Source organism: Onychostoma macrolepis, chromosome 08 (assembly GCF_012432095.1).
Source record: "Onychostoma macrolepis isolate SWU-2019 chromosome 08, ASM1243209v1, whole genome shotgun sequence".
Taxonomy (NCBI): Eukaryota; Metazoa; Chordata; class Actinopteri; order Cypriniformes; family Cyprinidae; genus Onychostoma; species Onychostoma macrolepis.
Genome location: NC_081162.1, coordinates 19605533 through 19624000, shown reverse-complemented (window position 1 = coordinate 19624000; position 18468 = coordinate 19605533). Strand labels below are relative to the sequence as shown.

The following is an 18468-nucleotide window of genomic DNA, read 5'->3' as shown; positions in this document are numbered from 1 at the left end:
TCAGTTATGTTATCTGTACTAAAAACAGTTTATGTTGCTTGATAATGCAAACTGATATTTGTTATATAATTCTCTAATTTCATTAAAAAGCTTGTTGGTGGGCATAACTTGTATTTATATATTTCTCGCATAGTGCACCACAAGTGTGTCACAGACCATTGCAGAGGTCAAAAACATGCATCACAACCATCTTAATCTGATTAATGAACAAATTAATCTTACCTGTTGATTCTTTAAATGAATAGTTCAAAACACAAGCAAACCCAGCTGCGGTTTGAATAGGACATTTTTAACTAATATTTTCAATCAGCGCGGCTTGTGTCAGCATATGACTCACTAAAGCTAGTTAATGTCAATGTGTCAAGAAATATTAAATATATGTAGCAATATGACGAAGAAAGAAATAAAATTGGTTAAAGGAGAAAAAATATTTTTTTTATTATTTAGAGTAAAGACTTGAACTACTGAGAACATTACAGTATTAGCATAAAGCTATATTTACAGCTATATTTACATGTACAAAAACTAAATCTGACAAATCTAATGAGGCCCTATGATAAAAGTGTCATTTGGAAAAAGCATAATGAATGAATGAGCAAATGGTTCTCTTTGGATGCCACTGAGAGAAGAAATTTGTAACATTATGTGCTTGACACTCTCCAGGCTCTATGTATAATTTAAATGAAATTACACACAGAGAACAATATGGCCTAGATATCAAACTAGTAATTTCTGGAAACAGAAAATGTGATATAATTATACAGTAACCCAGTTTTCTAAATTACGAACCAATGTGGATCATACTGTTACAATTAATTAGTAATGTGAATAATAAACTGTTTGTTCTTATCACATTTAACATAATCTTTGAACATTTTTATTCAGTGCAGCTTTTGCAATTAAAATGCTCAGCGAAATTGAACCTTGCTCTTTCAATCCTCTACAAGGAACATCATCATAAGCTTTTATTCATAATGTGTTCCTGTTCAAATGTTCAAGTTTTGTCCTCAAAAGGACACAGAGGTTCTGAGTCCGAGAAACACCCCAGTGTTTGAACCTCAGGAGTCTGTGCTGTTTTTTGTAACAGGTGCCGGTCTCCAGTCTGGTTGATGGAAGTGTATGTTGAATATACGCGCCCAGTTGGCAAAGACACGTTTCTCAGTGATGAAACGATGGTGGCTGCCGTGCCGGCCCTGCTCGTGGGAGAGATACATTTTACATTCATCTGGCCCCGCAGGCTCATAGTAGTGATACGGCACTGATGGCTCGAGGTTGGGCGACCTGAGAAGAACAGTCACATGTGTAACTGAAATTGTCATAAACCACCAATATACAATGAGGTTTGAATGAAAGCACGGTATACACAAACGGTGATCCAACAGCATTATGGTGAATATGGAAAAGAAAGTCTCACTTGCAGAACTCAGGAGGAATCATGCCATAGACGTCGATTCTGTCACAAATCTCCACAGCGATCGCCATCGTGAACCAACCCGTGCTGAGCCATGAATTGGACCTTTTTCTGAATAGCACAAGAGAGAAAGAGCACATCTATGTAGCTGTGATGATCAAACAACACTGTTCCCTATTCCCTGCAGCCATTACTTCAGTGTCACATGATCCATATTTGGTGTTTACATTGTTTTAGTTTGAATGGACTGCTTAGATGACTCACAATGGGAGATGGATTGAGATAAGAGCAATATAAGGAGATAAAAGATCCACAAACAGACAGAAGAAACTCAAGAGTTTAAGAACATGTGAGCATTTTGCCCTGAGCAGTTTGTGTCTGATTGGGTACATCCCAGCTGGCAGCTGTCTCCAGCTGGCACTGATCCTCTACTAACCCTTAATCTGCACTGATGCCAAGCCGTGTGCCCTGTGGGCCAGTGATATCAAGCCTCCAGCAGGCTCTGGTGGTCTGCACATTAGTTAACACCCCCGCCTCTCTTTAAATGACGCTCCTCCAGTTTTTCCTTTTTTATTATTCTTTTGAGAATAATTGGAAATATATATTTTTAATTTTCAGAGTTAACTACTATATATGTTTACCAGATGAGGGTTTATCCTCCTGAAAACTGAAAACATTGTGGATCAAAAACCTGTTTGTCTGATCAATGGCTGATACAGTTAATAAAATTACACACTTCAGGTTTAAATAAAATTATTTATTTTTTTTAGTTTTTTTTTTTTTTTAATAATTCAGCTAAATTACAAAATAAAAAATATATTACAATTTTAATTCAAATAATGCAAATAACAAATAATTTATATATTCATATATAAATGTAGATAATTTTATATACATTTTTGTATTTTTTAGTTTATATTTAAATAAAGTATATAGTTTCTACAATGTTTTTCAGCAAATGATACAAAATCTAGATAGATAATCACATTTTATTTATTTATTAATTTGTTTATCATTAATTAATTCAAATGAATCAATTACATTTTAAATTTGCTAATTTGGTTTTACAAATACAATGATACTATAGTAAGTTCTTATAAAATAAAGTATATAGTTTCTAGTTTATTTATTGATTGATCTGTTCATTTAAACTAGTCAATTACATTTTTAATTTACTGATTAAAATAATGCAAATAATAAATTATTTATATATTCATATATTAAAATCTAATAATATGATATGATCTTATAACTCCAATAACTAAAAAATTCAAGTGGTTAATTAAAAGTTACTAAAATAAATACATCTTGAATACACCTGAGTGTACACAACTAATAATGTTTTGCAAACAGTTTTAAAGTTTCATGTTGGTATTTAAGGTATTTTTTACAAATTTCAAAATTCCTAAAAGTCATAATTATGAAGACTTTCTTGGTCAAGTCGTTTTTTGTACTTTTCATAAAAAGGTCCAAATATTTTAGCATTTTGTAATTACTGTATGACCTGAATACAAAAAGGATCTGCAGGAGTCCAACAAAGTACTGTGAATAGTTCCTACAGTATCTTGTAGAGAATTGTACAAATCAAGAGAGATAATGCGATTAGGCAAGCTAACACAAAGAAACATTACCATCCTCACCTATCTTTCCCTGTTTCCTTCTTAAAGAGCTCATCAAAATGCAGCATCTTTAGCCTCGAGATGACGTACACCTGTAGTTTAGGCATCACCTGCTTCAGCAGACGCAGGTTGTTGTAGACAAGGCCTTTACCGTCTTGGCGCATGTAGTTTCCAGGCCCCCAGAAGATAAAGAAGGTGTTCTGGCTGGAGTTGAGTAGCTCAAGGCGGTTTCGTAGCACACGTTGCATGCTGGAGTGTGCGACCACACGCAGGCTCGTTCGCTGGCCCACATCCCTCTGGTAGCTTCGTGTTGGGGCATCATTCATACGGATGACACACTCCTTACGGTCAATATCCGCACCTCGACCACTTCCGGTCATGTGACCAGAGCTGGTCACTAAGGCACAGCTTTTGCAATGCATCCTAAGAGGCTGAGGATGGAGACAATGATGAGAAGTTTTAGATTTCATGTTCATCATATAATTTATTCAAGTTGGTTTCATACACTTCTGAAAATTTTCTGAAATGATCCAATAAAGTATGATCTATTAACTCTAATAACAAAAAATTGGTTAATTAGAATTTACTAAAATACTTCCCTTACATTTGAGGTGTATGTGTGTGTGTTCTGGGTCAAGTTGTTTTTGTACTCAATCTCTAAATTTTTAGAAAATCAATTTTTAAAACAAAATTGCTTCACTGCTAATTTTTTCAAATAACTTTTTCCTTTTTACCTCCATACAGTTAAACTACCCAGACATTGTTGACTCTACACCCCAAATTAAATATCAAAATTACTCATTACTAATTCAGAAATTAAAAACATGTCCATCATAGAAAAGATGTACTAATTTTGTAAGAAATCTGAAAGCTACAATTATGAACAGGCTACAATTATGAGGACAAAAGACGAAAAGAATAAAGCTATGGTGGATGAATGATTTAGATCCAAGCTGAAGGATCTGAGGATCCTCAAATGCAAACTGTTTCTTCAAGAGAGCAACCATACATTTGTGTTGTGTTTTACTTCCTTTCTTTTATATTCGTTTATTCTCCATTCATTCATTCATCATTTTATTATTCCATTAAATCATTATTTATAATAACCATTTCTATACTCATTTCATTGGTTTATTCGTTGATTAGTCATTTATATTATAGTATTACTTTTATATTACATTGTTATTTAGTCTTACAATGTGTGATTTGAAGGGCTATTTGTCTTCATGAGTAAGAGATAAGAAAATGTCTCCATTTCAAGGTTTTTAATGTCACGGGATGTTGTTGTGAAGAAGTACATTTCCATTTCTATTCCTTGTAGTATAATAACACTTGTTGGATTTGTGCTGGTCAGACAAAGTCTTAGCACTGAATCATACACAACTAAGATTATTCAATAAACTCTTCATCTCCTGCTTCTGCTCTTCTCTGCCTTTGCTCAGTCAACTTCTTGGCTGATAGAAGACTGTTAATACAAAACAAGTATTTTTTGACAGGATCTGGCATCCGGGGCTGGATCTGATATTTCTGGCATGGAGACATGATGTAACATTTTGTCGTAGTCGGCAAGATGGAATGACACTGAGTTTTTATCTCCATAAGAGTCAGAGTTGTGATTGTTTCTCGCATGACCAGAGGATGGATTGTCCCAGACCGCTGGGCTACTGACTCCAGACCAACAAGTGAGGACAAAGACGATTCCTGCAGGCGTCTTCCTCTGGCTAAACTGCAGCAAGGCAGTGTGAGTGTGTTCTGTTTGACATTTCATCGAAATTCAGTACCATGGGTAGCAAAGCTAATGGGTCAGATATGATATAATTTCTACAGTTATGGAGGAATCAGAAGTGAAGCTAAATGATGACACAATTCATTTTGATAGAACAATTAGAAGAGCATTTTAAGATCAAAAAGCAGAAGCAGTAATACTTGATGAATAGTAGCTAAATATATAATCACAGCGCAGAAAGGTGATCTCAGGTAACCTAGTGACAACAGAAAATCTGAAGCGGTTAAAAGATATTTGTCAGATTAAACAGAAGGCTAAGTTTCTCAGCTCAGTGTGAAATTATCATCTTGTCTCAGGCTCTGAGAGGGAGCCATTTCATTGGGTTATTTTACAAAGGTTCAATGACATGAGAAACTGGTCATTTGAAAGATTTCTAGAACAACAATTGTTTTTAGTGACACTGCGAATTGGCTTTGGTCAATGCTACTAGCTATTTTCTTTGCTATTTTATTTGTAACAGCTATTTCATCACCAGTCTTTGCAAAGATTTTGAAAGATTTTGATTCAATAGGGTGTATACAGTAACATCTAGCTGCTGTGAGTTGCTAGAACACATCTGATTTCGATTTTCTACACTGTTCATCATTTGTGGATAATGGAGAATGCAAGGCAGGTAACAACACACTAAAAGTCTAAATCGGATCTAAATTATTAGATAGATAATAGACTCTGAACCTTGCTTCTTTATCTGGTCACATAGATACACAGTTTGTGTCGGACACTTAGGTGTTTTAAATGTGTTCATGTTTAAACAATATGGGAAAAGGGACTTTAGGAAATGCGGAAGAAGTTAATGAATGTGTGATGTTAAAAACACAATTTGTCAACTCTATTCTATTTAGTTGGGGAAAACCTGCACCCTCAGGGCTGTTTTGTGAATTTTAATGTGATAATATAACTTGTTATGAAATGCAAGGGTCATTAGGATGTTTTGGTAATTGTTGACAGAATTTCACTATCAACAGGCACTGCTGTCTAAAAACTGATATATTGAATGGTTTTAACTAAAACAGCAAAAAAGGACTAAAATTCCGGGGTTTGGATGCATGAAAACCACCTCCAGAGCAGAGGACAGACATTGCATTGTGCCGAGGTAAACAGTTGTTTTATTAGCCACCCTGCCGTTCAGATGTAGGAGATGTAGAATTATTATGGAAAAACAGATGGATACATTGTGAATTAGCTCATTCATTTTGAACGAGCCTGGGGGAAATGCTGTAGGAAGGAGTCATGAGGAAGATCCTTGAGGGCCAACCTCATGATGAAGATATGGGATGGGGGACTACAATGATTAGCTTACACCGAACTACAGTTTAGTCACCAGCCAAATGGTCTCTATGGTCTTTGTTTATCTTTGGACATTATAATGGAATCAAAATAATTCCAAGGAAGTTTTAAGAATTTTGCTTTTCAAAAAGGGCAGACTCTGTTTTCCGTTCTCTTGTTTTTGTGTTTTCGTAGATCAGTTTCGGCAACCTTCACTGAGAGGTTTGTGTCAGGGTAGGGGTGAAGGGATGAGGCGAGGACTCAGTGGTGCAGGAGAATGGGCTTTTATTGAATAATAAAAAATAAAACAAACCAAACTACCCCGTAGGGGAAAGGGGCAAGGCAAGGCAAGGCAAGGCAAGGCAAGGCAAGGCAAGGCAAGGCAAGGCAAGGCAAACACAAGGACACATCCACAGGAATATAGATGACGAACTCGCCCAGGACATCAAACACAAGGAGATTATAAAGGCAGCAAATTAGGAGGGTAACGAGGAAAACAGGTGGGGCAAATAACCAATAATCAGGAAACAAGATGGGTGGGGTCAAGACAATTGACATGAGAGCACATGGCACACATAAACTAAGACAAAGGCCATGTGCTCACACAAAACAAAAACAAGCACATGGCCAGCAACACAAATCACCAGCCATGTGCTAAACAGGACACGAACACGCAGCTAATGAGAATACTCATAAGCCGCGCGTTCACACAAGACATGACAACATGAAAGCACGCAGCCAATGAAAAACACAAGCTGCGTGCCACACAGCACAAGACATAACATGAATGCACGCAGCCGATAAAAACACGAACTGCGTGCAACACAAAACACAACGACGCGGACAAAGAGCGTGCGGCTGAGCGAACTCGAGACCGCACGCTCACACAACAAGACAGAACATGGAGCGCGAGTGTCCGAACCCCGACACAAAACCGAAACTCAAGACATGAGTGCCGGGATCCGAACACCACGCTCCAACACAAAACAAGGCACGCAGACAAGAGAGCGCACGGCTCGAGTGCGCACCCACATAAAACAGGAAAAGACGGGAGCGTCAGGGCTCTGACAGAACCCTGACAGTTTGAGCCTAAGAGAGGACAGTTTGTGTCGACAATCACCGGCAAACAGAATAACAGGAACTTCAGAGACAGACGGAACTACATTGTTCAACCTCAAGATGGTTCTTCTGGAAGAACAGAGTAGGCTACTGAGACATTTTGAGCTACAAAAGAGATATTAGACATTTTATTGCATCTTAAGATAAGCTATACATTGCTACTGAATTTTAGATATTTTCAAAGATACATGACTGAAAAGAAACTAAATTAGACTTTAGTTTTTGCTTTGGTTTTTAACATACTTGCATACAAGTGTATTTTTAAGTCATAGAATCGTCATATACAATTAAAACAGGCCAATCGTTGGGTGGTTTTTGTCACAAATCTGGTCTGCACTTCCGTTCATTCACTACCAGAGGTCACTCGCTCACCACATTGACTTTCACACCACACATCACAATGGACTCCAACTCCCATCATCCATTACTGATCACAGCTGTCACCAATCACTCATTGCACTAATCACACGCACATCTGATCACACACTCTATTTAAACCCTGGACTTTCCTTCAGTCAGGGCCGAGTATTGTATGCATTATCGCTGCCCTACATAGCCCCGTTAGTTTTCCTAGTCTTGCCTTTGTCGGATTGTGTTTTCCCCTGCCTGGAATATCACTGACCTTTTGGATTACCTCTCCTGTCTCGCCCCTTTGGATACTGTTCGCCGATCGTCGACCCACGCTTGTCCCTGTTTACTCTTTGTCTCGCCCATGTTATACCGGTTTGCCACTGTTTGACCCTGCCTGTTATGACCACATCTCTTGTCAATAAAAGTCTGCAGATGGATCCGCACGTCTCACGTCTCGTCAGCCCCGTAACAGTTTTAATTATCAACTGAAATATGATATGGTCAAAACATGATGTAATGTGGATTCAATGATTTATCCATGGCTAGAAGGTCATAGAGATGTAATTTTGATCAAACCTTAAGGAATTTTTCCTAAGTTCGACCACATAATGGATTTGTAAGAACATTTATTACCACTATCTAGTTTGATTTCTAAGTAACATGGGTAGATTTGGCAGTATATTTCTTTTATATCTAAATGGAGACATATCGATTCGATCAATATTGGGGCCACTCTGGAGTCATTTAAAAGCTTTAGTTACAGTTTCAGGAGTATTTATCATCTTGCTCTTGTACATTCTCATAACAGTGTTCATTTGTACGACAACAGTCAGAGACACATTCCCATTACTGACGCTGGTACGACCTGTTCTTTTTAACATGTAGAAGGGAAGAGTACAGCCTGATCACCAAACTTTTTTTAAAGTATTTTTTTGATCATGATTATGGAAGTTTGCTCGCATTTAATCAGTCTATGTAATCAAATGGTTTCATATGATGACTATCATAAGATATATAGGAATGAAGGATCTATCAATCCTTAAATGCATAGATAGCAACCATACATTTGTGTTGTGTTTTACTTCCTTTCTTGTATATGCATTTATTCTTGCTCAGTCAAATTCTTGGCTGATAGAAGACTGTTAATACAGTTTTAGGTACCAGATAAAACACTGGGTTTGGGTTCCAAGACTTATTGTTAATGGGTTTTGGGTATTAGACAATTTTGCTGGCTAGTTGTTCAAAACGGGTATTTTCTGACAGGATCTGGCATCCGGGGGTGGATCTGATATTTCTGGCGTGGAGACATGATCTAACATTGTGAATGAGATTACTGGCAAATGAATGCATGGAAACACACTGAAAGGGCAGAACAGATCAAAGGGCCTGGACCACAAAGACTCCCTTTACCTTTATTGTTACTTTCAGATCCATTATTGAATCTCTCCAGCATTGAACCAATCCCCAAGAAAAGCTTCAAGGGAAAGCATTCTGTACCCTCATTTAAGAGGAAAGATTTGCCTATAGCCTACAGAGTGTCTTAAAAACTAAAGCAGGCCTACAGCATAACATGTTCAACGTGAATCTAGAATCAATGTCAGTCAATACAAACAAACCACCTGATTTCAAACTGTAAAATGTAGGGCAGGAAAGGTGTGTATCCTCACACTAAATGTACTCTAAAAACATACTATTGCACTATTTTTGCAAAATAATGCTTAATCCGATGTATAGTTGAGCTAAAATGACTAATTTATACACATGACTTCAAGAAAAAAGGGTAAAATGGGGCTGAAATATCACAGTGGCCCAACACCTGCCACTGTGTAAGATAATTAATTTATAATGCGAGTGAAGCTGCCCTTTCCCTATGCAGGTATCTCTGCCTCTTAGCCATAGAGACTCTATGAGATTTCTTCTGCAGTGATAAACAGGGTTGTTTCCATGGAGATAATAGCCCAGTGGAGAGCAAGCAAATCAGACCCAGTAAATAACCATCCACACTTATTATTCTCTCATTAACATCCTCATTCTTAAGCTCTCTCCAGTGGGACATATGATCATAATTACTCTAATAGCAATCTCCCTCTCTATTTCTGAGAACCTTTCTGAGAAAAAACAGATTCAGGCCATTATCCTTTATGGAAAAACATGCACCGAACAAACGTTTTGAACATTTGATTGAGTGTATGAAGCTGACGGAGGTTAAATTGTGTTTCATAAAATTTGCATCATTATTTCATGAACAAGGATGCAGCAATATGAAAATATCGGTGGTTTTTATTATATTAAAGTCTATACTACTTTATCTATATAAATTAAAGGGGTCATATAATGCTATATCCACTTTTACAAGTTGATTGTACTGAAATGTGTGTTGGCAGTGCCTGTACACAACCATCCTATAATGATAAAAATCCATCCAGTGTTTTTTTTTTAATCTCCTAATATGTTTTCCCCTGTCCCAAATCGAGCTGTTCGTCTTGTGATGTCACAAGATCGGAGGCCCCTCCCACGATTGTTGATTGACAGGAGCGTTTCAACACAGACTGCACTGGAGTCTTACCTCAGACCCACCCTGAGTGAGCTGTCATCAGTTGTTTCACCGCCAGAGCAGGTGTAGACAAGAATGACTCTTAAGCGATTAAGGTGTTTTGTTGTTGGATGTAATAATGAACATTGCAGTAGTCATTTACTCCCGTCATCTGAGCGGCTGAAGAGGATTAAGTTTGGTTCTGAAGGGAATGTGCCCTCCATCTACCTAAATGCGTCTATGTACATAGCCGGTCAAGCACACCAACACCATGGTCATTTAACCAACTTTTGGTGCTTTTGGCAGTGTGGGCAGGTGCCAAATCCTGCTGGAAAATGAAATCAGCATCTTCAAAAAGCTGGTCAGCAGAAGGAAGCATGAAGGGCTCCAAAATTTCTTGGTAAACGGGTGCAGTGACTTTGGTTTTCAAAAAACACAATGGACCAACACCAGCAGATGACATTGCACCCCAAATCATCACAGACTGTGGAAACTTAGCACTGGACTTCAAGCAACTTGGGCTATGAGCTGCTCCACCCTTCCTCCAGACTCTAGGACCTTGGTTTCCAAATGAAATACAAAACTTGTTCTCTCTGAAAAGAGGACTTTGGACCACTGGGCAACAGTCCAGTTATTCTTCTCCTTAGCCCAGGAAAGACGCCTCTGACGTTGTCTGTGGTTCAGGAGAGGACAACTGTAGCCAAATTCCTTGACACGTCTGTGTGTGGTGGCTCTTGATGCCTTGACTCCAGCCTCAGTCCATTCCTTGTGAAGTTCACCCAAATTCTTGAATCGATTTTGCTTGACAATCCTCATAAGGCTGCGGTTCTCTCGGTTGGTTGTGCATCTTTTTCTTCCACACTTTTTCCTTCCACTCAACTTTCTGTTAACATGCTTGGATACAGCACTCTGTGAACAGCCAGCTTTTTTGGCATTGAATGTTTGTGGCTTACCCTCCTTGTGAAGGATGTCAATGATTGTCTTCTGGACAACTGTCAGATCAGCAGTCTTCCCCATGATTGTGTAGCCTAGTGAACCAAACTGAGAGACCATTTTGAAGGCTCAGGAAACCTTTGCAGGTGTTTTGAGTTGATTAGCTGATTGGCATGTCACCATATTCTAATTTGTTGAGATTTTGTGGGTTTTTGTTAAATGTGAGCCAAAATCATCACAATTAAAAGAACCAAAGACTTAAACTACTTCAGTCTGTGTGCATTGAATTTATTTAATACACGAGTTTCACAATTCGAGTTGAATTACTGAAATAAATGAACTTTTCCACGACATTCTAATTTATCGAGATGCACCTGTACATGTTAAAACGGGGTAAAAAAGATCGCCTGAATTGAAACTTGTTCAATATAACTAAATATAAATATGTGTGGAGGCTTAAGCTGTGCTGTTGTTGGCTGCCACAGTAACGGCAATAAGCTAAGGTATTCCTTTAAAGTACTTGTTTTGTGTACCAAAAAATCTGTCATGTCCGGCGCTGTGTGTGCATGGCTTGCAGCGCTTAAGTTAAATACTGAGTGTTAAATAATAAAATAATATGTTAAAACGTGCGCTCTTATAATTCTGTGGACAAAATCCCATGAACTTCCCCCCGATCGGGAGCTGTACATGCACATGTGCACTCATCTGTTTCCAATGCAGCTCTCCTCTCGTCGCTTCATGTCATCTTTCCTCTCATTAAACTATGACAGGTCCTTTACTGCAAAAAGACGGTCACTGCGACACTCTAAACTTAAGTGATGAAACTATGGCACTATGTACTTTTTTTAAAATCATTTTCATAGGTTTCATGGTATATTGTTGGCTCGGAAAATATGTAACGTTAAATCACGACACATTGAAGTGCCACAAAGCGGTATTTATTGTTTGAATTTCTTTGAAAATGGCAATTTAAAAGCTGAGAGTCCTGAGATCTTGTTTCATACCAGAAGTAACCTGCTCTGTCTTCTCTGTCGACGTGTTTTTGTCAGTTTCCTCTGCTCTGTGATGTATTTTCCCCGCACGAGTACATGAGTGTTGTGTACATTGTTTGTCGGTCATGGCAACAGTAACTAAGGAGGGCAGGTTTTTGCGAACGGTCAAATTGAGTGTAACGGTAAAGGTAACAAAACCAGCTCAAAAATATCCAACATCCACCAATATTTCATTAAAAAAAATCATACCATCATTAAGGTGAATTAATTCATACACTACATTGCAAAGTAGGTCGACACTGGATCACACCACTCAAAATGAGCTTTTCCCATCAGACAGATCTTCTGAATGTTTTCCAGCTACTCTTAGGGTGAAATGAAATTGGAAAGCTATTTCCTTCCCCTGATGGTTAGAAAATGGATGTGATTTTTGATGAAGACTTGTAGGCCATGTTCATTTAGCGATCTTCCAGACTGGCTGTTCATTTGCACTAATACGAGCAAATCTTCCGCTTCTGACTGTTACAAAATTACTTCCACGCAGTATCCATTAAAATCTGGCTCTGAATCCTGGAGCTCTTATTAGCTCGGATAGGAGTGCTCTTTTGACTAATGAGAACTGGAAGACTTGAGAGCCGTGTCTGTCAGTGAGAAGTATGACAGAGATGCCTTATGACAATGAGACCGACTTTGAAGAATACTTCAGGCTTTGATGAGCACAGGTATTGTCAGGGTCAAATCTAAAGATGACAAAGTTTTCACTAACAAGAACGCGGCTCTCTTAGATGTTTTATATTTAGATACTTTATATTTCATCATACCCATAATAAAGGCAAAAAATACAAGTTCTATCATCGTTTATTCACCCTCATGTCACAATAGTCCCTCTCTCTATATTGTGGAAAACAGAAAGGGTTATTTATAGCAGAATGTCCAAGCTGTTCTTTTCCAGACAATGAAAGTGAATGGTGACCATGACTCTAGAACAAGTATCTTCTTTACACTATGTTCTTCTGTTTCTGACACAATGCTATTGTATGGCTTCAGAAGCCCTGGAATATCAACACGGCCCAACTCGTCATATATTGACGCTTGGTCAGGACCCCTTGGCGTCACTTTTTGATGCTCAAGGTACCCCTTTAGCGTCATTTTTCGACGCACAGGGCCCTCCATTGTTTTCAGTTGTTTCTCTTAATTTAATGATTTTCATGCATTTGTATTAAATATAAATCATTTTATATAAATTTGTACTTTCATTGGAGCACGTAACCCCACCCCTACCCTAAACCTACCCACTTCTGAACAATATAAAACACGTAACAGGCAAATAAAAGTACAGTCACAGGTATTTATTGCAAAAAACAACCATAAACAAGCATTATAAATGCATTACAAACATGTCGTGTTGCATTCCAAGTCTTCTGAAGCCATACGATATCTTTATGCAAAGAAGAGAGTAAAACATAAGGTTTTAATCGCTGAAAATGATCCCGCTCCGTTAACGCGCTCACATCTCATTCAAAAAGATACTCCCGTAGCATGACTCAATCAGTCACGGTCACGAGACACTCAAGAGCCAATGGCATTTCACAACAGCATGACGCAATTGGTCACGAGACACACAAGAGCCAATTGCTAACGCAAGGCTACTTCTGGTGGCATTTTCTGAATTCACACACAGAGACAGCACACAGGAAGAGCTTTACGGCGGACGGAGACAGCGATCGCGTCTATTCCTCTCACAAATCAATCGTTTTGCCTCGAAAGACTTGGAAGATTTTTTTTTTTTTTTTTAAATAAATTATGACGGTAGTTAAGCCTGTTGTATCTTGTGTTTTATTGACAAATGGAAGGTTTAGGGGCAGGGGTTGGGTTACGTGCTCATAAATGTGTAAATAGTGTAATGTAAATAAAACCCCAACATATGCAATAATGGCAATATTATTGCCCAATATATAATTTAATCATGACGATAAGCCTTTTGCGTCAGCATATTGACGCTAAGGGTTTCTTATTTAAAGCAATGGAGGACCCTACACGTCGAAAAATTACGCTAAAGGGGTACCCTGTGCGTCAAAAAGCGACGCCAAAGGGTCCTGACCAAGCATCAATATGTGACGAGATGGGAGTGAGACCTTGTTGGGAATATAGTGCATAATGGTGCTTTCTGGAACTTCTTTTTCAGTGCTTGACAGACCCTGGTCCCCATCCACTTACACTGTATAGAGGAGAGCAGTGTAAACATTCATCAAAAATGTCCTTTTATCTTCCACAGAAGAAAGAAAGCACATGGGGGTGAGTAAATGATGCAGAGCTTTCATTTTCAAGTGAACTAGTCCTTTAATGACCAAAATATATCATCCATGTTTACCTGATATACTTATGCAAGTATATACACTATATAACTATATGTGAATTTTTAACACCCATAAAATAGAGAGTAAATAGCATTTCTGCACAGTTGTAGTGTTAAACCAAATCCTTGGTGACATTACAGAGCGCAGGTGAAGGAGGGAAAGAGAAGAGAGGGAGAGAACCGAGAGACAGATTTACATCCTTGATAGTTCTGGCGATTACAATGCCTCAAGATGAGGCTAAAGCTTGACAACACCTGCTTGCAGCTTCCCACTTTATCCGATTAGGAGTGACGGAAGAAATTATAGCATCACTTGGACGGTGTATTAAAAGGCTTTAAAGGCCTGCACCTGATTTATCATGAAAAACTGCAGAGAGACAGGAGACACAAAAAGATGACAGAAAGAAAGAAAAATGGCCAAATCTTCTGAATATTATAGTGCACTGCATGTCATGTGATGCCAGTGCCAATATAATAATGCTTATCTGTCTGAGGAGATTATTTGATGACTAAAAGGAGAAAAGCAACTGCATAAAAATTGTTTGATGAAAAATGTAAGGATTCTTCATATTTAAGTTATACGTGGAAAATTATCCACATGTCTTGACTCATCCAAGTCGAATCAATGGGCTTATGCATGAGTGAGCAAATTTGAATTCTGGGAACAATTAAGGTTTTTTGCAAAGGTAAAATATAGGAGACCCGAGACTGGTCAGATACAGTCTGAGAGGTGAGATTATGGATTTTAAAGTAAACATTTACAATGATCTCCAGGGGTCCGTTCTTCGTACGTCGTTAACTCATTTGGATTTGATTGTTGACGATTTCGCTTGATCTGGGAGTTTATTTGGTTCTTCGAAGCTCATCCTGGACTTGCTGTCATAGCAACGGGTCCGTAAGCTTAAGCCTGCTCGGGAGCAGGTTTATTTCATGTAAACAGGATTAGATTGCATCTTTTTAAGCAGAATTGATACTTAAAATCTATCCCAGTGCACATTTAATTTATCTATTATAACATTTATGTAGTTTTGTTCGCTTGGCTGATTCCTTATAAAGGTCCAGAAATTTGTCAAATTTTTTCGTCAGGTGTCTTTTTTAATGATATTATGTCATTACGTTGCTGTCTTGCCGCCAGCCAATCACTGCATTGCTGATCGTGGTTTCAATACATCTGCCCTTTTCGGGGAACACGAGAATGCGCAGTAATCTTAGACAATTCAATCCAGATATTTTAATCTAATACGCAAATTAGTTTGAAGAACCAAATTAGGCAGAGATAAATTATCAGGATTAGAAGATCTGGAATCTTTCAAATCATCTCAGATGTAATAAACGACGTATGAACAACGGGCCCCAGATGTCTGTAAAACATTTACAAACAAAAACAAAAAACAAAACAGACATTTTGGAGCTAGGGTTGAGGATATAGAAAAGAACAGACTAAGGTGCTGAGCATACCACTTTCACAAAAAAAGGGGTTTTAACATTTTAATAATTAAATCAAAAGTCATTAATAATAACTTACAGGCCAATTATGCATTTTCACAGAAGATCTCACAAGACTGATGCGTTGTCAGTCGTCAAAAGTAAATATATTTAATTCATTTGAAAGAGACTTCATAGAAATATATTTTTTAAGGTTTTCATATCAGATAGTTTCTAAATTAAGTGCCATATTAATCATGTTAGTGCTTGATTGCATTTTGCACACCTAATGAAAGCAAGTTACCTTATGATCAATGATGCTGCTGTAACCTTCTAAGTAGGATGTTTGCTGTTGTAGAACGTCCATCTGATGTCCATCTGACAGCATCTGATCTTCTGGTGTGTCAGTAAAACTGCTGTTGTACAGGAGCAATAAGCTTGTAAGCACGCTTACGACACCAATCAATATGATCCCATGACGCTGAAACAAAAGGAACTATTATTGAGCATTATCCTCCATCAATGCTTCGGCTGACAGATGCATCGGTAAATGAAAGCCCATTTTGAGGCATGAATGAGATGTTAATAATTTACCACAATAAACAAGAAAAAGATTTGATACTTAGCTTTAAAATGAAATGTTCAATGAAGTAAATAAGCAGATAGTGTGTTTCAAAAACATTAATAATTGCATGAAATTTACAAGCTCCACGTTAGGGTAAATTGTGATTTTACAGTGTAGTTTGATTGCAAGTTATTAGTACGTTAAAATATTTTATAATTCCACTACCCATCTAAGCATCACTGTGACAAAAGGCTTTTTTTACATATTAAAACATATGAAAATGATTAAATTAACCAAAATAATGAAACAATGAATAAAACGACATCCCAACCAAGAATTTACATTGATATTTTACATAGTTTATATTATTTATATTTAAATGAAATTGCATTGAATTGTATAGCCTAATTTCATTTGTGTACATAGCAATACAAAAACGTGCTTACCAAACATTAATTTGGCAACATATTCGTGCCTCTATTTGATATATTTAATCATCCAGGCATCTGTAGAAAATTTATTGAAATCATGCTTGCAACAGTTTACCATGGCAACCGCATTTTCCACCAAAATAGTATCAGGCTAATACTTAGTACAACTTGCCATTGACAAAAATACCATCAGAAAGTAAATAACAACAAAAAGACAGAAGGATTCTGAAAGTCTGGAGAAAATTTCATATTCATCACTGATTACGTTTTTGCGTTAGGAAAAATAACTGGAGTAATATGACACCGTGGCGGAAACTACGTACCATGGTAAATGTTTATAAAGTTATTGTTCAATGTCAGAGAGAGTTTGCGCTACCGTTCGCGTCTTCATATTGTGAAGAATTTAATTCTGTCCGTTTAGTCCAGGCGTGTTCTTCAGCCTCACCGACAGCAGCTTTACAAATCCACACTTCACATCTTCCAGCCAGCACTTCTGCTCACACACATCCTCATACTGAAGCTCAGCTGAACTCTGTCAGAAATACAGTCCTCCGTTCACACGCGGCTGCCCGCGCGCGTGGTCTTAAAGAACGCCGAGTCTCAATCCATTACATTTCATTAAAATAATTTACAAATATTGTTACCCGAGATAGAAGTAGCCTGTCTTGTAAAATGTTTAGGTAGTCAAAGACTGCCGCTATTAAGCTCGAAATGTTAGCTACTGGGAAACTTTCGTTCAAATGGGCGGGTTGAATGTTGAGTGGGTGCGGCACAACTGGCGAGCATGTGAGATTGATATAGTGGTGTGTGAGCTGAAGGGACCGTAGTCAATAGTGGCTTCACTCCCTAAACTGAGCTGTCATTTTCCTCCTCTGTATATTTAGCCTACTACAAATTTGATTTTGCCAGCTGGACCACAATTTCTCAGTGCTCAGAGCTCCCTTGATTGTTACCCATGTAAAACAATATCAAATTGTGCTTCTTGTTAACTGCAACAATCGTTTTAGGCAAGTGCATTTTTGTAAGGGGTTAATTTAAATTAATTTCTTTTTGGATTTGCAATCATATTGGCTACTTTTATTCCCTCAGGCCTTATAAGAGAGGATAAAACTGTTTTTAAATGGCTTTGGTGCAAGGAATAAAATACTGTTTTATGATTTGTAGTGCTGTAATGATCTTACTGTAATTCAGTTCTCCATTATGTTGTAGTCTATTAATGAGATAGCTTGGTATATGATATATGTTAATGATCGGCAATATGCAGCAGATGATATTTGATCATTTCATATGTAGTCATTTGATATATCTGTCTGAATCTTGCTGACACATGATGAATGATTTTTAGTATGACTCATAAATCATAAAGCAACACACAGCATTAAGTTCAGATGTGTATATTTTTTCACAAAATAAAATTATATAAAATAATATACTGTCTTACTTTTTAAAACTTTGGACGGGACATTGAATGTAATTCAATAGAGTATAGGCATCGCACGCAAACCGTGACACTAAGACCTTTGCTCCTATGAAGATCAATAGGAGCATTCAAAAAATGCCACAGGCAGACATTTTCATAAACTGTATTCACTGATACTGCAGACAGAAAGCCTTCACAGGGATGTATGTTTTTGATGCATGTGCTTTTAAACTCAGCCTCAGCAATTTATTACAGTGCATT

General features: G+C 37.7%; 1 protein-coding gene across 1 annotated transcript; it reads right to left on the bottom strand.

The window, feature by feature from the left end:
• Positions 1-413: 413 nt before the first annotated feature.
• On the bottom strand, positions 414-17535 carry st6galnac5b (ST6 (alpha-N-acetyl-neuraminyl-2,3-beta-galactosyl-1,3)-N-acetylgalactosaminide alpha-2,6-sialyltransferase 5b). The gene is made up of 5 exons (XM_058785869.1): positions 17164-17535; positions 16096-16272; positions 3052-3461; positions 1415-1522; positions 414-1281 (listed from the first exon to the last, which is right to left on the bottom strand). Exons 1-5 carry the CDS (start codon positions 17176-17178, stop codon positions 1059-1061), a joined length of 933 nt encoding a protein of 310 aa, XP_058641852.1. The 5' UTR covers positions 17179-17535; the 3' UTR covers positions 414-1058.
• Between the last annotated feature and the right edge of the window lie 933 nt (positions 17536-18468).